Source organism: Aquarana catesbeiana, linkage group LG08, assembly GCF_042186555.1.
Source record: "Aquarana catesbeiana isolate 2022-GZ linkage group LG08, ASM4218655v1, whole genome shotgun sequence".
NCBI lineage: Eukaryota > Metazoa > Chordata > Amphibia > Anura > Ranidae > Aquarana > Aquarana catesbeiana.
The window spans coordinates 285,058,269-285,085,770 of NC_133331.1; the positions used below are offsets into that span (position 1 = coordinate 285,058,269).

Genomic DNA, 27,502 nt, shown 5'->3' on the forward strand with positions numbered 1-27,502 from the left:
GAATGACGTACAGGTGTGGCAGCAGCCTAAGATATCTGCATTGAACAAAATGGCTCTAATTGCAAAGTTTTTGATAATTCTGACATTCCCAGCACCTGCATGAAAAACTAGGCCACCAACCCATCCCCTCCCCCCTCTCTTCCTGTGAAGACAGTGTACATGGCTGCTTGTATGGAGATATGTTAGAGAGATAAGGCATATAAGTGTGAAACCGCAAATGTTACTTACTAACTGTATTGGGCGGGGGAGGGGACAGTGAAGGGTTAATGTAAAGTGAGTAGTGGAGGGGGAAGGATGATGAACTTGGAGTGCAGAGACAGAGAGCACACAGAGAAGAATCGTACGGATGTGAGGGGTGTATATTGAGTGGATTTTGGTACACTATAACGGGGTCAGCTCACAATATGGTGCATCCAGGGGGACTCCGCAGAATCACAGGATGACGATAGGGGGCAGCCACAAAGGGTAAGTGACCCCATACAGCACAAACAGTCCCGAGTCCCAATACGGTAACCTGGCACAGCAAAGGTCAACCACTAGAAACACAGGGTGGCAATATGGAACATCAAAGGGACAAGTCTAGAGTCACTGGTTCCAGTTTGGGGTACAGCAAGGGCACAGCCAGGGAGACCAACATTGGGTGCTCCACAGAGTGACGGTCATGTGGAGTCTTCCTGAAAGGGGATCGCTGGGTCCTGGTACAGGTGGTGGTCCGCGTGACCTGGCCACAGTGTCAGGTACAACAGGCAGCACACAGCTGGGAGGAGGAGGAGGGCAGAGTGGCCCCAGGAGGAGGCTCCTAGGTCAAGGTGAGCAGGAGGGGAAGTTCTGGAGGCCTTCAGCTTTGGACCCACACAGGTCCACAGACAGGGGAAGATTGGAAGTCTCCATGCCCAGACGGCCACTCACAGCAAATAAGAAGCTGCAAGTCCCCTGCAGAACACAACACAGAAGAACTGTAAGTCTCATCAGACCTTATTAGTACACAACAAGGCGGGCACCTCAAATCCCAGCAGTTCTAATCGCCTTCCAATGAGACCCTGCAGCCAGGAGTTCCTCCATGCTCATCACTGTAGTAAACTCTGAGTACTCTGACTCTATTCAAGGCTTGTATATTGTTTGTAGAGTTCAGGAGACCCAACATTGGTTGGTTCACTTGACAGAGGGAGATCCAGACAGGGTCCTCCTGGAAGGAGATCGCTGGGTCCTGGTACAGGTGGTGGTCTGCGTGACCTGGCCACAGTGTCAGGTACACCAGGCAGCACACAGCTGGGAGGAGGAGGGCAGAGTGGCCCCAGGAGGAGGCTCCTGTGTCAAGGTGAGCAGTGGAAGTTCTGGAGGCCTTCAGCTTCAGACAAGCACAGGCCCACAGACAGGGGAAGATGGGGAGTCTCCATGTCCAGACAGCCACTCACAGCAAATAAAAAGCTACAAGTCCCCGGCAGGTGACAACACAGAAGAACTGTAAGTCTCAGCAGACCTTATCAGTACACAACAAGGAGGGTACCACAAATCCCAGCAGTTCTAATCACCTTCCAGTGAGACCCCGCAGCCATGAGTTCCTCCATGCTCATCACTGGAGTAAACTCTAAGTACTCTGACTCTGGTCAAGGCTGGTATAGTGTTTTTGGAGTTCAGTATTCAGAGGCCTGAGGCCAAATTCCCGCTGCCGAGGTGTCTGGCCATATCCTTGCTACAGGATCCCGGTTTAGTCTCCTAAAGGTCCTCTGTGTCTACAGGAACCCATTGTTCAACTCTGATCACCTGCCTGCCTTTACACACAGTGAGCAGTAGAGGTGACAGTGAAGGGTTAAAGTACAGTAAATGGGAGGGGAAGGACAGGGAAGGGTTAATGTAGATCACATGTAGAGGAGGAGGTATGAGTCCCTCACTGTCAGTGGGTGATGTTGGTGACTACAGAGGAGAAGAAGAGTGGGAATCTAGTCTACGGGAGGTAAAAGGGAGCTGCTGCCCTTTTTTTCCCCCATTAACATACAGTAGTTTTTACAACACGAAGGCACCAACATGCAGTGGGTTGTGTTGCTATATCTCCTAAATGTCACCCCCCCATGGACCAGAAAGTCCCTGTATTGCAGCAGAGACTTGCAGCGAGGTCAGTGTCTGGTGAGGCACTTGCTAGTATCAGAGCCAGATACCAAGTCATTTAGTGAATTAACCCCCACAGTGTAGCTGAGCGCTGTGGGATGAAAAATGTAATCTTCCTCTTCAGCCCATTGGCTTATACTTAAAAAAACCTGCGCGTCGGGACGCAGGCAGTCAATCAGATTCTCCCACTCAAATAAGCGTCTGGTGAAAGGAATCTATTGAACAGCAGATTTTTATTCTTTATTTCTGAATTCCGTAACAGCCCTCTAAATGCTGAGTTTTCACTGGTCAAGTACAGGGCTGTTACAGAATGCAGAAATAAAAATGAAACTGCGTCCTATCAGGACCAACAGTCCTGATTTTATTAAAACAAGTCATTATGTTGGTTAACCACTTCTGGACCAGGCTAAATTTTTGACACTTGTTGTTTACAAGTTAAAATCAGAAATTTTTCCTAGAAAATTACTTTACATTATATATCATTTTTTAGCAGAGACCCTAGAGAATGACATGGCGGTTGTTGCAATATTTTTTGTCACACAGTATTTGCGCAGCGGTCTTTCAAGCGCAATTTCTGGGTTTCTCCACATCCAATTCGCATGACAGGAGAGTGTGCCTGGCTCCCAATGGAGCCGGTTCACACATCTCCGGGGAGGCCACGGAGCAGATTGCACAAGGGTCCTGTGAGTCTTTGGCTCCGTTTCAGGTCACTTCAGCAAATTAAAAAATAAGAAAACAGTAAAGTTAGCCCAAATTGTTTGCATATTGTGAAAGATGATGCCACGCCGAGTAAATAGATACCCAACATGTTATGCTTTAAAATTGCACGCACTTGTGGAATGGCGACAAACTACGATACTTAAAAATCTCCATACGCAACAATTAAAATGTTTTAATGGTGACTAGTTTAGAGTTACAGAGGAGATCTAGTGCTAGAGTTATTGCTCTCGCTCTAACGATCGCGGCAATATCTCACATGTGTGATTTGAACAACGTTTACATTTGTGGGCGTGACTTATGTATGGTGCGCGGGGACGGGGGCTCTTTAAATTTTTTTTTTTTTTAACACCGTCCTTTAAAAAAAAAAAATCTGATCACAATTGTTGCTGTCACAAGGAATGTAAACATCCCTGGGGACAATAATAAGTGGTAACAGGTCCTCTTTATGGAGGGATCTGGAGTCTAAAAGACCCCAGATTCCTCTTTTGCACTTAAAAGTATTCAAAACACCAAAATCGGCGTTTTGGAATTCTGTAATTTTTTTTTTAAACCAGCGACATTGACAGCCGAGTAAATCGGAAGTGATGTTGTGGCATTTTCTGGGTTTGTCCATCGGAGACCCAAACTAAGCAGATTCCGACTTCATTCGGGTCTCCGGCCATCCAGCGGACGTGACGGTTGGTCGCTCGGGTGTCCCGGTGGGACAGGAGACCCGGGCAGAGCGGCGGGTGGAGGGGGGACGTCCCCTCCCACTGCTCGTGATAATGGCCGAGCGGCCGCTGAGACGCATTGGCTGTTATCAACAGATAGTCGACCTCCTGCTCTAAAAAATGGTTCCAGGGTGAAGGCCTCACACCGGTATAACCACTTCAACAAAATGATGTACAGGTACGTGATTTTGCGTGAAGTGGTTAAATTAGTAAACTATGAGAACTAATGAAAGTACCATGTATAATCTATATATTAAAAGAATAGAACCTGAGCCATTCTCTGATTATATAGATTATATATTGCACCTTCATTCGTTCTCAAAGTTTACTAATTTAACCAGCATAAGGACTTGTTTTAGCATATGTAAACGGTGTATATGTGAGGTATCACCGCGAACGTTAGAGCGAGAGCAATAATTCTAGCACTAGACTTCCTCTGTAACTCTAAACATGTAACCTGTAAACAATTTTAAAGTGTCGCCTATGGAGATTTTAAATACTGTAGTTTGTCACCTTTCCACAAGCGTGCGCAATTTTAAAGCGTGAAATATTAGGTATCTATTTACTCGGCATAACATTACATCATCTTTCACATTATATTAAAAAAATCAAGCTAACTTTAGTAGTTTTTTTATTTTTATTCATGAAACAGTTTTAAAAAAAAAAAACGCGTTTGAAAAATTGCTGCGCAAATACCGTGTGACATAAAAAGTTACAGCGACCACCATTTTATTCCCTAGGGTGGCTGTTACATGTAGGAGAGAAGTGTAATGCCGTGTACACACGGGCGGACTTTTCACGTACAAATGCAATACCGCATGTGGCCAGAGGTGGGGGGGGCGCCGGAGAGCCTCGTAAATACTGGGGGACAGCTCAGCTGAACTCGGAAACCCTCTGAAACACTCGGGAACTGAGTATTTCCGAATCTTTCCAAGTATTTCCGAGTGATTCCGAGTATTTCTGAACGGTTCCGAACCATTCCGAGTGTCACCGGCGCCCCCGCACCTCTGGCCAAATGCATTACTGCACACCACATTAGCTTGAATTCTGCTCGTTTTGCAAGACAACACTCGCAAACCGAGTCAGGATTTTTTTTTAAAAGTTGCTCGTCTTTCAAAACGCTTGTTAACCGCGTTACTCGTTAACCAAGGTTCCACTGTATAAGACTTAGCTTGATTAAAAAAGTACCTTTTCAGCAGAAGCAGATTCTCCCTCTCAACTGTGTGAGAAAAACATGGGATTATGGGTAAACCTTATACCCATGTTTTTTCCTTGTAGTTAAGAGGGCTGGGCTGGAAGGGAGCATTTGTCTTTGCAGTGAGAGGAGAGCCTCCATTGCAGCATTTTTATTGGACAGCTTGGACCAATGGTGCTTTACCATTGGTCCAAGGCTCCAAGCTGTCCATTGAGCTCAATGCCTCCTACACGAAGTCAGAGGCACGGTGAGCTCATCCTCTCAGTCTGCTGCAAACAGCGTGTGCCAGCTTGTATACAAGCTACGAGACATCTTCAGTTTCAATTCTAGTGTATCCAGGTCATGGTATATCTAGTAGTAAATTGGCACGTTCAACTGCACTTGAAGACATTTCATAGCTTGTGCAGACCACTTCTTCAGTAGTTGGAAGAAGCTAGGAAGCGTCTTCAACATTACAGAGCTAGTGCTGTTGAATGTGACCAATTTCTACTAGATATGAACACTTGACTCTGTCTATGAAGGTTCCTAGTGGAGACGATTCCTAGTGTCCCCCCCCTGTTTTTTATAGTAGAGAAGATTCCTAGTGCTCCCCCAGTGTTTCCTAGTGGAGAAGATTCATAGTGTTTTCTAGTGGAGAAGATTCCTAGTGTCCCCCAGTGTTTTCTAGTGGAGAAGATTCCTAGTGACCCCCAGTGTTTTGTAGCAGAGAAGTTTCCTAGTGTCTCCCAGTGGAGAAGATTCCTAGTGCCCCCCAGTGTTTCATAGTGGAGAAGATTCATGGTGTCCTCCAGTGCTTCCAAGTGGAGAAGATTCCTAGAGTCCCCCAATGTTTTCTAGTGGAAAAGATTCCTAGTGCCCCCCCAGTGCTTCTGATTGGAGACTATACCTAGTGTTCCCCAGTGTTTCCCAGTGGAGAAGTTACTTAGTGAAGAAGATACCTAGTAGAGAAGATATCCAGCAGATTCCTAGTGTACCCCAATGCTTTCTAGTCAAGATAAATCCAAATAACCCCAAGATACCTAGTCCTGTGAGCCTAACACCCTGGTGCTGTAAGTATCTCTTACTAGTACTCCTGCCTCCCTGAAAGGCCAGCACCCCAGTACCTCAATATACTCCTGCCATTCCTGTGAGTACAGTATTCTGTACTTTTCAAGATCCTGGTCTCTAGTGCATCCCTGTACCAGGTCAGCTATAGCCTGCATGGGTGCGCCCCCATCCAGTGTTGAGGCTGCATGGTGAGTCTATAATCATCAGCCATTCATGATAGTCGCCTACATGACAGGGTCTGTTCAGTTTCCGGTCAGGGACATCTTGTGTTTAATTTCCAGAGCTCACAGAACCTTATCACTAACCTACAAACACATTTTACAGGCATTTTAAACGTCTTGTTGGTATGCTATAGAAACTCTGCTGAGAACTGGACATGTCAGCAGATACTCATACCTCCCAACTTTCTGAGATGGGAAAGAGGGACACATTATAGTACAAAGTATTATAGTACATTGACTTTTCAAATATGCAAATCTAGTTGTCTACAATTAGATCATTTTCAGGCCAACTGTCCAACGTTCCATCCCAAAACAAGACAACTGTCCAAAGACATTTGAGATAATTTCACAATAACTCTTTTATGATAGAAAGTGGATTTAAATAAAATACAAGAATATATTCATGTGTGAGGTCAGCATTGGTCTAGTGTTCCCATAATTCAATTCTACTTTAGCTCCTCCTCCAATTTCTCTACCTTGATGTCTACTGGGAATTGTGAATGAATGGCACAAATGCCACTTCTGCATAAATCTCCCCATTGCTCTGTTTGAGCAGGAACAAAAAGGAGAAAAACAACTTCTGTGTAGACAGTTCAAAGGATGGACAAGAGTCACACGACCAAGACGATATTAGACCTCAACCTGGAGATCATCTACCTGCTGACCGGAGAGGTAAGGAGGATTCTGGGAGGTCACATGACATCACTCTTATCGCTATTAAAAATACACAGACCTGACCGGAGAGGTGAGGAGGATTCTGGGAGGCCACATTGTAGCAGCAAACTGCTCAATTTTCTTGGGATACCAGGTATAATGCTGAGATAGCAGATTCAGGATTACAAACCTTTTATTTTGCTAGCAAAAAGGACTGAACAGGACTCGTGTCCAAAAGACCAAGTGGCCCTTTAGAGGCTTTAACAACATATATATACCAGCTTTTGCATCACAATTACATATTTAGAACTCTTTACGTATTTGTTACTGGGCAACTTAAACTGAACTCGTTTTGCACATAGCATTTTGTGGTTTACTAAATATATTGCTTATTCCAAAAGGTCCCCACTAAGTTTCATAATTACTGTGAGCAGCTAACTTCCTCTTACCTGTCCGACAAACAGCTATTCATGGCATTTACAGGAAAAGAAGGAAGGGGGGTTTGATGTAGGTCTTATTTGAAGTTCTCCACTCCTTGCAAGTAAAAAAAAACATTTAATCTGAAACAACCATTTTGTTACAATATCCATCTTATTCAAGTTCAGCCATATTACTTAAACTGGGCTGCTATCACAACATGACATCACTCTTATCTCTATTAATAAAACATAGACCTGACGGGAGAGGTGAGGAGGATTCTGGGAGGTCACATGACATCACTCTTATCTCTATTAATAAAACACAGACCTGACGGGAGAGGTGAGGAGGATTCTGGGAGGTCACATGACATCACTCTTATCTCTATTAATAAAACACAGACCTGATGGGAGAGGTGAGGAGGATTCTGGGAGGTCACATGACATCACTCTTATCTCTATTAATAAAACACAGACCTGACTGGAGAGGTGAGGAGGAGTCTGGAAATGTCGGAGCAAATATTGATACAAACTATATTACTAAAAGTATTGGGACGCCTGTCTTTACACACACACACATGAACTTCAATGGCATCCTAGTTTTAGTCTGTAGGGTTCAGTATTGAGTTGGCCCACCTTTTGCAGCTATAACAGCTTCACTTCTTCTGGGAAGGATGTCCACAAGGTTTAGGAGTGTGTCAAAGGGAATGTTTGACCATTCTTCCAGAAGCACATTTGTGAGGTCAGGCACTGATATTGGACGAGAAGGCCTGGCTCGCAGTCTCCGCTCTGAGACCCCTTTCACACTGTGCCACCACCGGAGTCAGCGGTAAAGCGGCGCTATTTTTAGTGCCGCTTTGCCATTGTTTTAGCGGCGCTATTCGGCCGCTAGCGGGGTGGTTTTAACCCCCCACTAGCGGCCGAAAAGGGGTTAAATCAGCCCACAAAACGCCGCCAAAGTGACGTTTTGCCGGCAGTATCGCAGCGCTGCCCCATTGATTTCACTGGGGAGCAGCGGTGGAGGAGCGGTGAGTTCACCGCACCTTCACTGCTCCAATGAAGCTGCTGGCAGGACTTTTTCTGACGCCCTGCCAGCGCAGCACTCCAGTGTGAAAGCCCTCGGGCTTTCACACTGGAGTGAATGGAGCCACTTTTGTCAGGCGCTATTTTTAGCGCTGTAGCACCTGAAAAACGCCCGCATTGTGAAAGGGGTCTAATTCATTCCAAAGGTGTTCTATCGGGTTGAGGTCAGGACTCTGTACAGGCCAGTCCAGTTCCTCCACCCCAAACTTGCTCATCCATGTCTTTATGGACCTTGCTTTGTGAGCTGGTCCAAATCATTTGGTGGAGGGGGGATTATAGTTTGGGGTTGTTTTTCAGGGGTTGGGCTTGGCCCCTTAGTTCCAGTGAAGGGAACTCTTAAGGCATCAATATACCAAGACATTTTGGACAATTTCATGCTCCCAACTTTGTGGGAACAGTTTGGGGTCGGCCCTTCCTGTTCCAACATGACTGTGCACCAATGCACAAAGCAAGGTCCATAAAGACATGGATGAGGAAGTTTGGGGTTGAGAAACTTGACTGGCCTGCAGTGAGTCTTGACCTCAACCTGATAGAACACCTTTGGGAGGAATTAGAGCATAGACTGCGGGCCAGGCATTCTCTCCAGTATCAGTGCCTGACCTCACAAATGCGCTTCTTGAAGAATGGTGAAACATTCCCATAGACACACTCCTAAACTTTCTGGACAGCCTTCCCAGAAAGGTTGAAGCTGTTATAGCTGCAAAGGGTGGGCCAACTCAATATTGAACCCTATGGACTAAGACTGGGATGCCATTAAAGTTCATGTGCTTGTAAAGGCAGGCGTCCCAATACTTTTGACAATATAGTGTATATAAAATACCTTACCCAACAGGACTGTGCAGTAGTGAAGAAGACATCTGGTGAGCAGGACACTTCCCATTTGTCAGAAGATTGGAGATGGATCCAGAGCCCCATCACCGTGTCTTCACCAGACATCCTGGGACCTGAACAAGTCAAGAAGATTCTAGATGTCATCCAGAAGATCATTGAGTTGTTGACAGTAGAGGTGAGCCGTGATAGGAATTCTGGGACATTATCTATTAACTCACAAGGGATGTGTCTGGGTGGTGACTGTATCATTGTGTGTGTCAGGTTCCTATAAGGTGTCAGGATGTCACTGTCTATTTCTCCATGGAGGAGTGGGAGTATTTAGAAGGACACAAGGATCTCTACAAGGATGTCATGATGGAGGACTACCAAATTCAGAATTATATGAAACTAGAAAAGGAAAACATTCACCTCAATAATATAATTCTAAATCTCACACTGGAGATCCTCTACCTGCTGACCGGAAAGGTGAGGAGGATTCTGGGAGGTCACATGACATCACTCTTATCTCTATTAATAAAACTCAGACCTGACCAGAGAGGTGAGGAGGATTCTGAGAACATAGACTGTAATCATTTTTACCATCTCCTTTTTATGCAGAATTATGAAGTGGTGAAGAAGGAATCTGGAGAACAGATAATGACAAGCAGCTGTCCCAATGGGTCATCTCACTTTGTGACATCTGAGATGTACAACAAACAGCAATGGAGAACCAGCAGCCTTCTCCATGCGTCATCCCCCATCACAGTGCCTCCAACTCACTGCCTGATAACTAAGAGAACTGTTGAGAAGATTCTAGAAGTCACCAAGAAGATCATTGAGCTGCTGACAGGAGAGGTGAGCGGTGGTGGGAATTCTGGGACATTATCCAGTAACAGACAAGGGATGTGTCTGGATGGTGACTGTATCATTGTGTGTGTCAGGTTCCTATAAGGTGTCAGGATGTCACTGTCTATTTCTCCATGGAGGAGTGGGAGTATTTAGAAGGACACAAGGATCTCTACAAGGACGTCATGATGGAGGATCAGCAGATGTCAACATTATTGGGTAAGAGGAGATTGGGTTTCTGATGGTGAGCAGAAAATAAGTAACTCCGGTTTTAATTGAAATCAAAACCAACTTGCCTATGGCCATGAGTCGTTTTAAATCATTCCACTGGTACTATGTTATTTTATTTTTAAATCTTTTTTCGGCAGTAATTTGTAAGATGTAATTTGGTAATTTGATCTAGAACTATTATGTGACACGCCATTATAAAATTATGTTTTCTAGAAATGTATCTGTTACACAATTTCAGATTGTATGCCCTATGCTATGACAGAAAACATAGTGAATGTCCTTCAGTGATATAATAACAAAATTCTGATTTGCTGTCCATGGGAATGTCATTAATTTACTGGCCCCAAACCTTAATGTGCCCAGCAAATGAGGAGGAGATACTGTACACCATATGAAAGGTCCATCTCCATTCCTCAATATAACGTCATGTTCCCAACAAATGAGGAGGAGATACTGTACACCATATGAAAGGTCCATCTCCATTCCTCAATATAATGTCATGTTCCTAACAAATGAGGAGGAGATACTGTACACCATATGAAAGGTCCATCTCCATTCCTCAATATAATGTCATGTTCCCAACAAATGAGGAGGAGATACTGTACACCATATGAAAGGTCCATCTTCATTCCTCAATATAACGTCATGTTCCCAACAAATGAGGAGGAGATACTATACACCATATGAAAGGTCCATCTCCATTCCTCAATATAACGTCATGTTCCCAACAAATGAGGAGGAGATACTATACACCATATGAAAGGTCCATCTCCATTCCTCAATATAATGTCATGTTCCCAACAAATGAGGAGGAGATACTGTACACCATATGAAAGGTCCATCTCCATTCCTCAATATAATGTCATGTTCCCAACAAATGGGGTGGAGATACTGTACACCATATGAAAGGTCCATCTCCATTCCTCAATATAACATCATGTTCTCAACATGTACCATTTGACTTTGAAATATAAAGAATAAACATGCTTTTAATAATAATAATAATAATATATAACAAAACAGAATTTAGCCCTGAGACTTTAACCACTTCAGCCCCGGAAGGATTTACCCCCTTAATGACCAGGCAATTTTTTACGATACGGCCCTGCGTCGCTTTAACTGACAATTGCGCGATGTACCCAAACAAAATTGATGTCCTTTTTTTCCCACAAATGGAGCTTTCTTTTGGTGGTATTTGATCACCTCTGCGCTATAAACGGAAAAAAAAAAAAGCGACAATTTTGAAAAAAAAACAAAATTTTTTACTTTCTGCTGTAAAACATATCCAAAAAAAATATATAAAAAAACAAATTTCTTCATCAATATAGGCCAAAATGTATTCTGCTACATATTTTTGGTAAAAAAAATCACAATAAGTGTATATTGATTGGGTTGTGCCAAAGTTATCACGTCTACAAAATAGGGGAATGATTTAGCGACTTTTTATTTCTGTTATTGTTTTTACTGGTAATGGTGGTGATCTGCGATTTTTAGTGGGACTGTGACATTGCGGCAGACAAATCTGACCCTAAGTGATCATTTTTGGAGACCAGTGACACCAATACAGTGATCAGTGCTAAAAAAAAAAAATGCACTGTCACAGTATAAATGGCACTGGCAGGGAAGGGTTTTACACTAGGGGTGATCAAAGGGTTAACTTGTGTTTCCCGGGAGGTGTATGTAACGGTATGGGGGATGGGCTACTTGGGAGAAGAGAGAGATCACTGTTCCTGATTATTAGGAACAGCTGATCTCTCTCTCCTCCCCTGTCAGAATGGGGATCTGTTTGTTTACATTAACAGTTCCCCGTTCTGGCTCTTTCCTGTGATCGCGGGTGGCCGGTGGACTGCGAGTCTGCCGGACTCGCGGGCGAGCTCCCGCGGCTTGCGCGCCTGCATTACCACATGTACAGACCGACGTACAGGTACATCGGTTTGCGCAGCCGAGCCGCCTTGCCGCAGTATATACTGTATGCGGAAGGCGGTCGGCAAATGGTTAAATGAGGTGGACACTGATGGCCACTTGAAATATGTTTACTCTATATCAAGTGGCCATCAGTGACCCCCTTATTTAAAGTCCCAGGGCTAAATTCTGTTTTGTTTTACAGTAAAACCTTGGTTTGAGAGTAACTTGGTTTGAGAGCGTTTTGCAAGACAAGCAACATTTTTTAATAAATTTTGACTTGATATACTGGTGATGTCTTGATATACAAGTACCGTCATGTCACAACTGAGTATAAAAGAGAAGAGAGGCGCCTCTAAAAGTAGCAATATGGTTCCATTTAATGAAGATACAACATTTAGCAACATATTCCTACACTTAAAGGCGCCTCTCTTCTCTTTTATACACTGTAGCTCCTGCTGGATTTTGCTTCTTATCCCCTTGCAGAGGCTTCCATTTATGGATGGACATTTTATGGTTACACAACCTGGTCACATTGCTATAATCTTTTTATATGGACTATAAACTGAAGGACTTATGAATAAATGGTTGTGGAACGAATCATTTGAGTTTTCATTATTTCTTATGTGGAAATTTGCTTTGATATACAAGTGATTTGGATTACAAGCATGTTTCTGGAACGAATTATGCTCGCAATCCAAGGTTTTACTGTATATGTTTATAGGGATGGAGGTGTGTCACCGGAAGCACCAAACCTTTTATATTTTATATTTTATATTTTTTATTGTCTTAATAATAACCATTTTTTTTCCAACAGATGGATATAAAGTTCAAAATGCTTTAGAAGGACTAGTTAATTTATCTTCAGATCATAGCTCAGAAGACCTCAAACAATATTCTCCAAATATACGCTCCAGACTTCGCCCTAGATCAATGAATTCATCAGATCCTGACAAAACTTCTCATCACTCACACAGTGTTCTCTCAGATGACCACCCAAGTTTTCACAGTGGAACAGAAGATCCTTCTGACGCTGAAGAATCATCTCCTGGTAGATCACCTACTGTAAAGCACAGAGGCAAGAAGATATTTAGATGTTCTGAATGTGATAAATGTTATACAAGAAAGGCACATCTCTTTAGACATCAAGCCATGCACACCAGGTTGCTCCCCTATACATGTTCAGAGTGTGGGAAATCCTATGCAGAAAAAGCAGAACTCATCCACCATCTTAGAGTTCACACCGGCGAGAGACCATTTACTTGCCCAGAATGTGGACAGGGTTACAAGCAGAAAAAACATCTCAATAGTCATCTTACTGTTCACTCAGGTGAGAAGCCTTTCTCATGTTCAGAGTGTGGGAAATGTTTTAAAAGGAAACCTGCGCTCACTGTACACTTGCAAAATCACACAGGTAAAAGGCAACATACTTGTACAGAATGCGGAAAAAGTTTCACACGGAAGGGTATACTCATTAAACACCAACGTACCCACACAGACGAACGGCCATTTTGCTGCATAGAGTGTGGAAAACACTTCAAGCAGAAATTCTCCCTTGAGCAACATTGGAAAGTTCACATAAATGACTACTCATGTTCAGCGTGCAAGTTGATGTTTGAATCAAGGCGAGAACTTTATAAACACTATGAAGAACACTGTAGCAAGAAGGTCTTTTCATGTTCAGAGTGCGAGAAATTATTTGTAAATAAATCGCAGCTTGTGATCCACCAGAGATTTCACACCGGTGAGAAGCCTTTTTCATGTCCTGAATGTGAGAAATGTTTTACAATAAAAGGAACACTTAGTAATCATTTGAAACTTCACCACGGTGAGAAGTGGGGGAAAAAATTCAAAACTAAAGAATATCTAGTTAAACACCAGAGAATTCATACAGGTGAGCCTACTTATAAATGCTCGGAGTGCGGGAAAGCATTTAGGCGCAAAAGTTACCTTGTTCAACATCAGAGACTTCACACCGGTGAGACCTTTGCATGCTCGGAGTGTGAGAAAGTCTTCGTAAAAAAATCACTTCTTGCACAGCACCAAAGAATTCACACGGGTGAAAAACCCTATGTCTGTTCCAAGTGTGAGCAGTCGTTCGCTACGAAATCACAGCTCATTAGGCACCAAAGTGTTCACAGCAGTTAAAAGCCATTTTGGAGAGTACAGGAATTCATTCAAAAGAAAAAGACAACTTGAGGTCCACCAGAGACTTTACCCCCAAGAAATCCCCAATTCATATTCCTAGTGTGACAAATAATTCATTACTAAAGCAGAACTTGGGGTCCACTAGATATTTTACATAAGAGAAAAGACCTATTCATGTTCCTTGTGTGACAGGTCATTCATTATGAAATCAGAACTTGAGGGCCACCAGAGTGTTCACACCGGAGAAAAGACTTTTTCATGTTCCTAGTGTGACAGATCATTCACTAAGGAATAAAAACATAAGGTCCACCAGAGTCTTCACACAAGAGAAAAGCCCTATTTGTGTTCCTAGTGTAACAAATTACGGTATTCACTACAAAATCAGAACTTGAGGACCACCAGAGACTTTACACCTGACTAATCCCCTATTCATATTCCTAGTGTGACAAATAGTTCATTACAAAATCAAAACTTAGCGTACACCAGATATTTCACATAAAAAAAAAGACCTATTGGAGTTCCTAGGTTTTACAAATGGTTTATTACGGAATCAGAACTTGAGGTCCACACCGAAGAGCCTTATTCATATTCCTCCTAAATATTATTTATTAAAGTTTTCAATAAAAAAATACAGATTCACTTTTATAGAACACATAATAAAGTAGGTGTATATAAAAAAACGTATATCATTGTTTGAGATGCAATGTTTATCCCCTGTATGTCCAGGGTGTATATTTCTCAATTAATGTACAATGAGTATCTTTTTAGGTATTCAAAGATGTCAAAAAATGTTATTTCTTTTTAGCTAGTCGTATATTCTGCTTTTGTTTTGGGGATCACATCTTTATGAATATTATTCATAATGTATTCACTAAGCTCAGAAAAAAAGCAAAAAGAAGAAAAAAAAAGTAAATTGTGAGAAAAGATGAAGAAAAGGAAAAAAAGGAGAAAGGGTATTGTTAAGGGGAGGGAGATAGAAACCAAAGTTGGAAGATGTCGGCTTCCCAATATACTCCATCATGGCTCGTCAGGAACGATGTCTGAGTTTCCCATAGCCCAGGTCAGAAACCTAAGACGAGCGGTTTTCCCGATAGGAGTTGGTTCCTTCAGAAATATTTAGAACATGCTCTATTTCTAGGTCCGTCAGAATTTTCAGAAAAAAAAGTCCGATGAGGCCTACACAAGATCGGAATAGACGATGAAAAGCTTCCGTCTGACTTTTTCTGTCGGACATTCCGCTCGTGTGTATGCGGCTTAAGAGAAACTAATTTTTTTTCCACCAGGGAAGGGGAAGTGGTTTGGGGAATGGATAAAAAATGAAAATGCACAATTAAAAGACATAATGGAAAAAGGGAAAATAAATACACTACAGGAACTAATACACGAAAAAGTTTTAATGGTGATAGATGAATGGCGGTACTCCCAGCTGAAACACTTTGTGACTACGCTGCCGCAACCAATTAGATCAGGAGAGAACCTACTACCGTTTGATTGTCTATGCGCAGCAGTAAATACGAGCAACGGGATCTCCCGGTTATATAAAATATTAGTGGGAATGAGGGGGCCAGAAGTACCGCCGTTCATAGGGAAATGGGAAAGAGAACTGGTAAAGCGAGCGGAAGATATTCATTTGGAAAAGATATTTAAAATGGTACATAGCACGGCAACAGATAGCCACACCATTGAAATGAATTACAAATTGTAACGAAACGTCCCACACTCCGCTTGAGTGCTTTCGTCATATACCGCTTCCTCCCCGTCTGAATATAGATATCAGATATTCCAACCACTAACAACCAGAAATTAAGACAATGCTCGTTTGGTTGCTGAACATGGACTGAACTGATTTATTTGATATGACACACAAATATATACAGCAGGCTGAAAAGACAAACTGTAACCAGAAACCTAATTAACATGAGCTAGTTATCTAATCATTTACCCAGACTTGGTGACTCAGAGCTATGACCTTTCAGGGTAGACTTACCGTCTCCTCACTCCCAACTTACAATACACATAAGTAGAAATACATCCCCCAATAGTTTTCTATGAGACAAAGGTGTGTTAATGAGCACAATAAACTATTGGGTGAAAGACCTAGGCTTTCCAGATCTCATTAATCAGCATTCCTTTCACATACATCTGTCCACTGGGTCCCAAGCTGGCAGAGACCATTATGGCCTCCTTAATAATGTCCTTTTGCATTACATAACAGAATATCTTCCTAAATGCTTGTAGCTCCCTCAAATGCCAGGGCCCATAGTCGGTAGACAAGAGGCTAGCATTCAGTCCCCTCCAAAAGCCTCTGTCCCTGGTGAGTCTGTCACACAAATGTATCTCACATTGGTATATAACACCAGAGGTAGCACATAAATACCAAAGTGGGACATCGAGGCTCTGCTGGCGTGGATGCAATGATGTTGGAAATATGGCCCACATATGGGACATGTCCCAAAATTAAAAAATACTGGAAAGAGGTGTTGTAGGGGATAAAGGAGATTACTAATATAGAGGTACCTTGGAGGTGTTTGTTTCATGGGGTGGAAATGTCAATAAAACAATATAAGAGGACATTGGTACCCCGTCTGACGAACGCAGCCAAAAGCCTAATTCCCCGATAGTGGCAAGAAGTGGAAAGTCCCACGAGTGGAAGGTGGTGTAAAAAAAATAAACAATATATATATATATATATATATATATATATATATATATATATATATATATATATATATATATATATATATATATATATATATATATATATATATAACCTGGAATATTTAAGATATAAGAAAGATATAGCGGAGAAGAGGAAATGGAAGGATTCGCAAACAAGTGGAAAGTGTGGAAGGGGATAGACAGGGAGAAAGGGGAGATGAGAGGGAGTAGAGGGGGGATGAGAGAGGTTGCGGGGGGTAGAAGGTTTTTTATGCATTTGATATATTGAAAATTAATAAAGAGATGGAAAAAATAGCCAACTCATCGAGATCTCCAATCACATCACTTCCAGTTACTGTAAAGCAACACTAATTGGAGATTTGGACTAGTTGCTGTTTTGACATAACTCCAGCGGCATATACACTCCAGTAACAATATTATGAGCGGACATTGTTAGCCCGCCCGATACTAACCAACAACATGGCCTCCTCCAAGGCGGCGACAATTTTTTCATCCTTAGCCGTTGATCTGTCAAAACAGACAGCTCTTAGTGTACCGGAGTGTATACGCTGCCGGTGTGGTGTCCAAACAGCAACTCGTCCAAATCTCCAATTACTGATGCTTTACAGTAACGTGATGTCATTGGAGATCCCGACGAATTGGATATTTTGACAGAACACTGATGTGCCGTCAGATTCGGTAACGGAAATGACAATACCATTAAAATTTGCTTACTGCGCATGCGCAATGCGTTCCAACATGGCTGCTATGCATTCCAATAGGTTTTCTATTCTGACAGAACACACGAAGGCTGCAGAGGTCTTCTTGTTACACCCAGGTCTTCTTGCACCCAGGCACATCTTCAATTTCACTCTTGTTTTATCAGTAGTCAGCTTATATAATGGAGTACAGCATTTTGTTTCTTTTTATCTGTTTTCATGCTAAATTTGAAAACCAGCTGCAAGGCTGCAGTCAGAAAGTGGCAACGGCCATCTTGGTACACCCCGCACTGCTCATTGCCAAACTGATACTAATAAGGCGCCAACTACATTTTTCGACACCCTCACTCTGTTGCATCGATATAGTGTATTTCACTATATAAGCTGACTTTACTGCTAAAATTACTGTGAAATTCAAGACTTCCCTGGGTGTAACAAGATGTCCGCTGTCGCCTTCGTGTTTTATAAGTATAGAGAAAATTGTGTACTGTCCGTGATACTTTTTTTATCAGTATAGAAAACCTATTGAAACGCATAGCGGCCAGGCTGGAATGCATTGCACATGTACAGTAAGCATTTTTTGTTGGTAACGTCACTTCCGTTACCAAATCTGATGGGTCGTGGAATCTGTCAGAACACCGGTGCACTGAACCCGCCCCTCCTCCTCCTGCTGTGATGTTTTCCTGTACACAAAGGAGGTCCCCCAATCTTCCTGAAAGCCATCTGATAGCAGAAGATAGCAGAAGATTGGATACATTAAAATGCAGGTAACCCTTGCACTGCTGGCACGTTATCACAGCAAGGGATACATTTTAGGAGAGTGCTGAAGAGTTGGCTTTCAGGTTGTGTTACCAATTTGCCAGGTGGTAGAATTGTTGCTGTGTGAAGACTGGGGACATGCAAGGGCCAATCTCCAGCAATAGATTGTATTTTATTTCTCATAGCCAGCATCCTGACAGTGTTGCCAGAGCTGGAGAAGAGAGCTAGCTCTTGGGGTTTTGGAAAAAGCATGTGCACTTCCCTCCAAATGTACAATGCAGTGCTTAGTGCCTGGGGCACTTTTTGTGTGGCCCATTGGTCCCCTGCAGACGCTTATCTGTAATATGTCATGTACTATGTCTCCAGTCTATGATTGACTGCTGAATCATGCCCCCAGTCTCCAACAACCACTGTAGCATGGTCATAGGCTCTGACCATCTCCTGTACCATTTCTTCAGTCTCTGACCATCTCTTGTATCATGTCTGCAGTCTCTGATCATCTCCTGTATCATGTCTGCCGTCTCTGATCATCTCCTGTATCATGTCTGCAGTCTTGGACCATCTCTTGTATCATGACTGCCGTCTCTGATCATCTCCTGTATCATGTCTGCAGTCTTGGACCATCTCCGGTATCATGTCTGCAGTTTCTGATCATCTCTTGTATCATGTCTGATCTCCTGTATCATGTCTGCAGTCTCTGACCATCTCCTGTATCATGTCTGCAGTCTCTTACCATCTCCTGTATTGTGTCTGCAGTCTCTGACCATCTCCTGTGTCATGTCTGCAGGTTTTTTCACTTCTCCGGTGTCCCTCATTCTGAAGTTCAAAAGTTTTGAGGTATGTGACCACCATACAGTGCGGTGTTGCCATATCTTCTAAATGTCACCCCCCCCCCCCATGTATCATGTCTGCAGTCTCTGATCATCTCCTGTATCATGTCTGCAGTCTCTGATCATCTCCTGTATCATGTCTGCAGTCTCTGACCATCTCCTGTATCATGTCTGCAGTCTCTGACCCTCTCCTGCATCATGTCTGCAGTCTCTTACCCTCTCCTGTATCATGTCTGCAGTCTCTGACCATCTCTTGCATCATGTCTGCAGTCTCTGACCATCTCTTGTATCATGTCTGCAGTCTTGGACCATCTCCAGTATCATGTCTGCAGTTTCTGATCATCTCTTGTATCATGTCTGATCTCCTGTATCATGTCTGCAGTCTCTGACCATCTCCTGTGTCATGTCTGCAGGTTTTTTCACTCCTTCAGTGTCCCTCATTCTGAAGTTCAAAAGTTGGGAGGTATGGAATCACCATTCAGTGCGTTGTGTTGCCATATCTTCTAAATGTCACCCCCCCCCCAACTCACTAAGGCAATAGACTGGAAAGTCTCTCTGCAGAGCATCACAACAAACATTTTGACTCTGTTTGTGGAAGTTCTCATTTATCCAGGCCATAGTATACAGTACCTAGCAGTAGTTAGTCATATTCAACTGGACTTATTCTGTAATGTTGAAGACGCTTCATAACTTCTTCAAGCCACTGAAAAAGTGAAGTAATGGGTTGGACAAGCTACAAAACATCTTTAAATTTGTATTCTCATTTAACCTGGTCATTGTTTATCTAGTTGTAGTTAGGCATGCTCAACCAGACATGTTCTGTAATGTTGTAGATTCTTTGTCGCTTCTCCAAGCCACTCAAAAAGTGAAGGAGTCGCTTGAACAAGCTACCTAACATCTTTAGTTTTAATTTTCATTTACCCAGGTCATGGTATATCTAGTACTAGTTAGTCACATTTAACTTAACTTGTTGTGTAATATTGAAGATGCTTCTTAACTTCTCCAAGCCACTCCAAAAAAGTGAAGAAGTTGATTGAACAAGCTATGAAATGTCTTCAGTTTAATTTCTCATTTATCCATGTTATGGTATATCCAGCAGTAGTTCCATGCTCAACCAGACCTGTTCTGTAATGTTGTAGACATTTCATAGCTCGTACAGACCACTTCTTCAGTAGTTGGAAGAAGCTTGGAAGCGTACAGAGTAAGTCCCATTGAAGGTGACCAACATCTACAAGATATGAACATTATGTCTATGGTGGGTCTCATTTATCCAGGTCATGGTGTATATATAGTAGTAGTTAGTCAAATTCAACTTGACTTCTGGTTCTGTAATGTTGAAGACATTTCGTAGCTTCAACTGAAGAAGTGAAGAAATGCCTTGGATAAGTTGCACATGTCTTCATCATTACAGAACAAGTCAAGTTAAATGTGATTATCTACCACTAGTTATGAACATTTTGACTCCACTTTTTCTCTGGGCTTTTTTCTGGCTTTATATGCCATGGACTGAGCCGGATCTACAATCAGATTTTTGTCAATTTCCGCCATTTCCAAGTAACTTCCAATCACAAAACAAGACCACCCTCCACTGACATAGTGGATCTTTTCACAGCATACAGTATATAGAAAATGGAAATTGATGGAAAGTTGGTTGAAATTGCAGGAACTTTTTCATGTATCAATTAGGGCAAGTTACAGATTTGCAGCTTTGCTGCTGGTCTGTTACCTCTATTTTCCAAGACCAGTAGGCATGCTGGTGCATGTAGTTCAAAGCTGTAACTCGCAAAATTCTGCTGTTACCTGTTATCCCACATGATTTGTGTTCAAGATTTGTTATTCAGCTGATGTTGATTCATTTAGCTACACACCTAATCCCAGCTCAGCCAGTCCATCTGCATTTCTATTTAAGCTGGTCAGATGCCCTCACACTGTCTCTGCAACAGCTGTTGTTCCTAATGCAGAGGTCGCCCTGTGACCCTGAATTTCTGAGAAGATTCCTAGTGTTGCCCAGTGCTACCTAGTGTAGAAGATTCCACGGGTCTCCCAGTGCTTCCAAATGGGGAAGATTCCTAGTGTAACCCCCCCCCCCCCCCCCAGTATTTCCTAATAAAGAAAATACATAGTGTCCCCAGTACTTCCAAGTGTAAATGGTTCATAGTGTCCCCAGTACTTCCAAGTGTAAATGGTTCATAGTGATTCCCAGTAGAGAGGATTCCCAGTGAAAATACAGAAAATACAAGAAAATACATAGTGTCCCCAGTACTTCCAAGTGTAAATGGTTCATAGTGTCCCCAGTACTTCCAAGTGTAAATGGTTCATAGTGATTCCCAGTAGAGAGGATTCCCAGTGTCCCCCAGTGTTTCCAAGTGGAGAAGATTCCTAGTGCTCCCAAAGTGTTTCCTAATGGAGAAGATTTCTAGTGTCCCCCCAGTGCTTTCTAGTGGAGAAGATCCCTAGTGTCCTCCAGTGCTTCCAAGTGGAGAAGATTCCTCTTGCCCCCCCCCCCCCCCCCCAGTGTTTCCTAGTGAAGATTCCTTGTGCCCCACCCAGTGTTTCCAAGTGGATTCGATTCCTAGTGTCCCCCAGTGTTTTCTAGTAGAGAGGATTCTGATTGTTTCCCAGTGGATAAGATACCTAGTAGAGAAGTTTCCTAGTGTTCCTTCGTTTTTCCTTGGGAAAATTCCCAGTTTTCTCCAGTGTTTCCAGGCAGAGAAGATTCTTAGTGTACCCCAGTGCTTCCTAGACTAGAGGAATCCACATAACCCCAAGACTCCTAGTCCTGTGAGCCTAGCACCCCAGTGGTGTAAGTGTCACTTACTAATACTTCTGCCTGCCTGAAAGGCCAGCAATATACTCCATACTGCCATTCCTGTGGGTCTAGTACTCCATGCTTTTCCACATCCTTGTCTCTAGAACATCCCTGTACCATGTGAGCTGTAGCCTGCATGGGTGCGCTGTCTGCTCACAATGTCATCCAGCATGCAGACTGCATGGTGGGTCCATGAGCCCCAACCATTCATGATAGTCTCCTATGTGACAGGGTGTGTTTAGTTGTCTGTCAGAGACATCTTGTGTTTCATTTCCAAAGCTCACAAAACCATATCACTAACCTAGTGATATGTTTTTCTGGCATTTTGAATGACATGTTGGTATGCTATAGAAAATCTATGCTGAGAACTGGACCTGTCAGCAGATACTTATACTTCCCATAACATTATAGTACAAAATCTTATAGTGCACTGACCAACTTATAATCGCAAAAGAAGACAACCATTCAAAGACGTTTGAGATTGTTTCTGAGATCATTTCACCACGTCTCTAGAACTGTTTTTGTAATAGAAAGTCAATTGAAATAAAAAAAAAGCGAGATATTTATTTTTGAGGTTGGTATTGGTCTGGTGTTCTTATCCTACCCTCCCACTTCTGCTCCTCCTCCAACGTCTCTACCAGGATGTCTGCTGGAAACTTCCAATTATTGACACTTCTATGCTTTATAATGATGTCCTTGTATTGTGTAAATCTCACCATTGTTCTGATTGGTTGCCTTCAGGGACAAAGAGGAGAAAAACAAGACCATTTGTGGAAGGACTTCTGTGTAGACATTTCAGAGGATGGGCAAGAGTCACACAACCAAGAGGATATTAGACCTCACACTGGAGATTATACAACTGCTGACTGGAGAGGTGAGGAGGATTCTGGGAGGTCACATGACATCACTCTTATCTCTATTAATAAAACACAGACCTGGCTGGAGAGGTGAGGAGGATTTTGGGAGGTCACATAACATCACTCTTATCTCTATTAATAAAAAAGACCTGACCGGAGAGTTGAGGAGGATTCTGGGAGGTCCATACTGCCTGACTGTATTGTAATTGTAGGATGCTGAGAAAAGTCAACTGACCTTTCATTCTATAGTTACTACAATAAAAAATTCACATGATGGACACCTGAGGGATTCTGAGAATGTTGGAGCCAATATTCCATTTGTATTGATATTTATGAAACATTTGCCCAACAGAATTGTGCAATAGTGAAGAAGACATCTGGTGAGCAGGACACTTCGAAAACCTCTTCCCATTTGTCAGAAGAATGGGGACGGATCCGGAGACCCATCACTATGTCTTCACTGGACATCCTGAGACCTGAACGAATTGAGAAGATTCTAGAAATCACCAAGAAGATGATTAAGTTGCTGACAGGAGAGGTGAGCGGTGCTGGGAATTCTGGGACATTATCCAGTAACAGACAAGGGATGTGTCTGGATGGTGACTGTATCATTGTGTGTGTCAGGTTCCTATAAGGTGTCAGGATGTCACTGTCTATTTCTCCATGGAGGAGTGGGAGTATTTAGAAGGACACAAGGATCTCTACAAGGACGTCATGATGGAGAATCACCAAATCCTGAATTATGTGAAACTAGAAAAGAGGAAGATTCTCCTCAGTGATATAATGCTGAATCTCACCCTGGAGATCATCTACCTGCTGACCGGAGAGGTGAGAAGGATTCTGGGAGGTCACAAGACATCACTATTACCTCTATTAATAAAACGCAGACCTAACCAGAGAGGTGAGGAGGATTCTGGGAAAACTGTCAGTCATCATTTCTCCTGTCTCTTTTTATGCAGAATTATGAAGTGGTGAAGTTGGTATCTGGTGAACAGATAACAACAAGCAGCTGTCCCAATGGGTCAACTCACTTTGGAACATCTGAGACGTACAACAAACAGCAATGGAGACCCAGCAGCCTTCTCCATGAGTCATCCTCCTTTACAGTACCTCCACCTCACTGCCTGATAACTAAGAGAAATTTTGAGAAGATTCTAGAAGTCACCAAGAAGATCATTGAGCTGCTGACAGGAGAGGTGAGCGGTGCGGAATTCTGGGTCATTGTCCAGTAAGAGACAAGGGATGTGTCTAGATGGTGACTGTATCATTGTGTGTGTCAGGTTCCTATAAGGTGTCAGGATGTCACTGTCTATTTCTCCATGGAGGAGTGGGAGTATTTAGAATGCCACAAAGATCTCTACAAGGATGTCAAGATGGAGGATCAGCAAATGTCAACATTATTGGGTAAGAGGAGATGGTGGGCAGACAATTAGGAGTTCCATTATTAAAGTGGAATTTTACCCATAGTAACTTGAAAAAAAAATGTTCTTTAGCATTCCACATTAGTAACTATGCCACCAAAATTAACGTGTGCCTCCAGCATTGTTCTGTTTCCTCCTGCTGGAGGCTGCCATTTTTCTGAAGCCCAAAGTCCCTAAACAGTAGTAAATCTTTAGGCTGTCAGCAAATTGGTCTCTAGTGGTTCTGATTTTAGGCACAGTGCTGAAAAAGAGAGAGTAGCTGAACATGTGCAGAACAGGGTGAGACAGTGTATTGTTGGATTCTAAACCATATAGGCACTTATTTTTAATGTTTTACATAACTATACTGGCAAAAGGGGCCAGCCTAATGTGATCTAGCAGGACTTAATCTGGCCATTTTGATTAGTTTTAAATCATTCTATTGGTACTACATTCTGTTAAACTTTGGCAAATATGCATACATATGGTAATTTGATTTGAAAATATTGTGTGACAACGCCATTATAAAATTATGGTTTTTAGATCCTTATGTTTCACAATTCCACATTGTAGGACCTATGCTATGCCAGAGAACATAGTGAATGCCCAACAGTAATAAGATAATGAAATTCTGATTTGCTCTCCATAAAAATGTCATTAATGTACTGGCCCCAACACCTAATGTGCCCAGCAAATGAGGAGGAGATATTGTACACCATATGAAATGTCCATCTCCATTCCTCAATATAACGTCATGTTACCAGCAAATGAGGGGATGCTGTATACCGGGGTAAGCAACCTCGGCCCTCCAGCTGTGGTGAAACTACAAATCCCATCATGCCTCTGCCTCTAGGAGTCATGCCTGTGATTGTCAGGGTCTTGCAATGTCTCATGGGACTTGTAGTTTCAAAACAGCTGGAGGGCCGAGGTTGCCTACCACTGCTGTACACCATATAAAAGGTCCATCTCCTTTCCTCAATATAATGTCATGTTCCCAACAAATGAGGGGAAAATACTGTACACCATATGAAAGGTTCATCTCTATTCCTCAATATAACGCCATGTTCCCAACAAATGAGGAGGAGATACTGTACAACATATGAAGGGTCCATCTCCATTCCTCAATATAAAGTCATGTTCCCAGCAAATGAGGTGGAGATCTGTACACCATATGAAAAGTCCAGCTCCATTCCTCAATATAACATCATGTTCCCAACATAGTTACATAGTTAGTAAGGTTGAATAAAGACACCAGTCCATCTAGTTCAACCTGAGTGAGGGTACATGTCTACAATTGTCCCTATCCCTGTCCCTATATATTGTGTCTCATTAAGATGCTCATCTATTATATTATTATTTATTTAAGGTACCCATATAACGCAGCACTCCACACATACATCGGTCCCTACCCTCAAGGAGCCCACAATCCAAGGTTCCCAACTCACATTAATATACTAGGGCCAATTTTGGACAGAAGCCAATTAACCTACCAGCATGTCTTTGGAGTGTGGGAGGAAACCGGAGTACCCAGAGGAAACCCAAACAGGCACAGGGAGAACATGCAAACTCCAGGCAATAAGAGTAGGGCTGAGGAAGCATCAGACCATGTTGGGCAAAAAGGTGTCCTCCACCTGGGTTCAATACGACAATAAAAAATAAAAGGTCTGGTGTTGCCAGTGACACACCTTCACCTCTTATGTTTTATTGTCGTATTGAACCCAGGTGGAGGACACCTTTTTGCCCAACATGGTCTGATGCTGCCTCGTCCCTACTCCTATTATAATGTTACAGCTTGAACCTGTGATTATGGACATTGAGGGACACCTTTTCAATTCATATATGCCATACCCACCCTCCACCTGTTCCCAGGTGCAGGTTTTTCCGTTCCTTCAGCTCCTGGGCCAGAGATGTTTCGCCCCCCACCGGATAGGAATGTCGCTTTGCCATTCCAGCTCAGCCGATTTGTAAGCACAGGGTCCCCGATCATTTGCAATACATTATTTGCTATCGTGATGCATGTTTTCAAATTGATATTCTATTTTTTTATAGACATGTTTTATGCGCATCCATTCCTGAAGAAGTAAGTGGTAGCTCATAAAATGCGTTGAGTTCTAAGATGCCTATGTATCATCCTAGTTAACTTTCAAGCATGTATTATATCATGTAGTTACTACTAATCCGTTTGGCATTTTTTAATGCACTTTGTGTATGATGATTACCCTGTTTACCTTTTAATACATTTATAAAATATGTTTACTCTATATCAAGTGGTCATCAATGTCCACCTCATTTAAAGTCCCAGGGCTAAATTCCGTTTTGTTGTATATGTTTATAGGGATGGATGTGGGTCACTGACAGCACCAGACCTTTTCATATTTTATCTATATTTTATATTTTTTATTGTCATAATAATAACCATTTCTTTCCAACAGATAGATATAAAGATCAAAATACTTCAGAAGGACTAGTTGGGTTATCTTCTGATCGTAGCTCAGAGGACCTCAAACGCCCAAGTTTTCCCAGTCGATCCGAAGATCCTTCTGACTCCGAAGAATCGTCTCCCGGTACATCACCGACTGTAAAGCACAGAGACAAGAAGATATTTAGATGTTCTGAATGTGATAAATGTTATACAAGAAAGTCACATCTCATTCGGCATCAAGCCGTGCACACCGGGTTGCTCCCCTATACATGTTCAGAGTGTGGGAAATCTTATGCAGAAAAAGCAGAACTCATCTACCATCTTAGAGTTCACACCGGTGAGAAACCATTTTCTTGCTCAGAATGTGGACAGGGTTACAAGCAGAAAAAACATCTCAATAGTCATCTTACTGTTCACTCAGGTGAGAAGCCTTTCTCGTGTTCAGAGTGCGGGAAATGTTTTAAAAGGAAACCATCGCTCACTGTACACCTGCAAAATCACACAGGTAAAAGGCAACATATTTGTACAGAATGCGGGAAAGGTTTCACACAGAGGGGTGTACTCATTAAACACCAGCGTACCCACACAGACGAACGGCCATTTTGCTGTACAGAGTGTGGGAAACACTTCAAACAGAAATTCTCCCTTGAAAAACATCGGAAACTTCACATAAATGACTTCTCATGTTCAGTGTGCAAGTTGATGTTTGAATCAAGGCAAGAACTTTATAAACACCGTGGAAAACATAGAAGCAAGAAGGTCTTTTAATGTTCAGAGTGCGAGAAATTTTTTGCAAGTAAATCGCACCTTGTGAACCCCCTGAGATTTCACACCGGTGAGAAGCCCTTTTCATGTCCTTAATGTGAGAAATGTTTTACAGAAAAAGGGGCCCCTGGTAATTCTTTCAAACTTCACTACGGTGAGAAGCCGTTTTCGTGTTCAGAGTGCGGAAAAAAGTT

General features: G+C 42.5%; 2 protein-coding genes across 3 annotated transcripts; both read left to right on the plus strand.

Annotated features, from left to right (window-relative positions):
* Positions 1-272: 272 nt before the first annotated feature.
* LOC141106554 (uncharacterized) lies at positions 273-16,201 on the plus strand. Of its 2 annotated transcripts, none has more exons than XM_073597410.1 (7): positions 273-465; positions 6,553-6,671; positions 8,985-9,158; positions 9,245-9,448; positions 9,581-9,817; positions 9,904-10,027; positions 12,759-16,201. In XM_073597410.1, the coding sequence occupies exons 2-7, from the start codon at positions 6,600-6,602 to the stop codon at positions 14,087-14,089; spliced, it is 2,142 nt and encodes a 713-aa protein (XP_073453511.1). In that variant the 5' UTR covers positions 273-465; positions 6,553-6,599; the 3' UTR covers positions 14,090-16,201. The 2 variants fall into 2 exon arrangements, with proteins under 2 accessions (XP_073453511.1, XP_073453510.1); XM_073597409.1 differs by having other exon boundaries at positions 6,556-6,671.
* A 1,893-nt stretch (positions 16,202-18,094) lies between these two features.
* Positions 18,095-27,311, plus strand: LOC141104610 (uncharacterized). Its single transcript, XM_073594245.1, has 7 exons — positions 18,095-18,233; positions 22,606-22,738; positions 23,074-23,259; positions 23,346-23,549; positions 23,681-23,917; positions 24,002-24,125; positions 26,554-27,311. The coding sequence occupies exons 2-7, from the start codon at positions 22,667-22,669 to the stop codon at positions 27,309-27,311; spliced, it is 1,581 nt and encodes a 526-aa protein (XP_073450346.1). The 5' UTR covers positions 18,095-18,233; positions 22,606-22,666.
* The last annotated feature ends 191 nt before the right edge of the window (positions 27,312-27,502 follow it).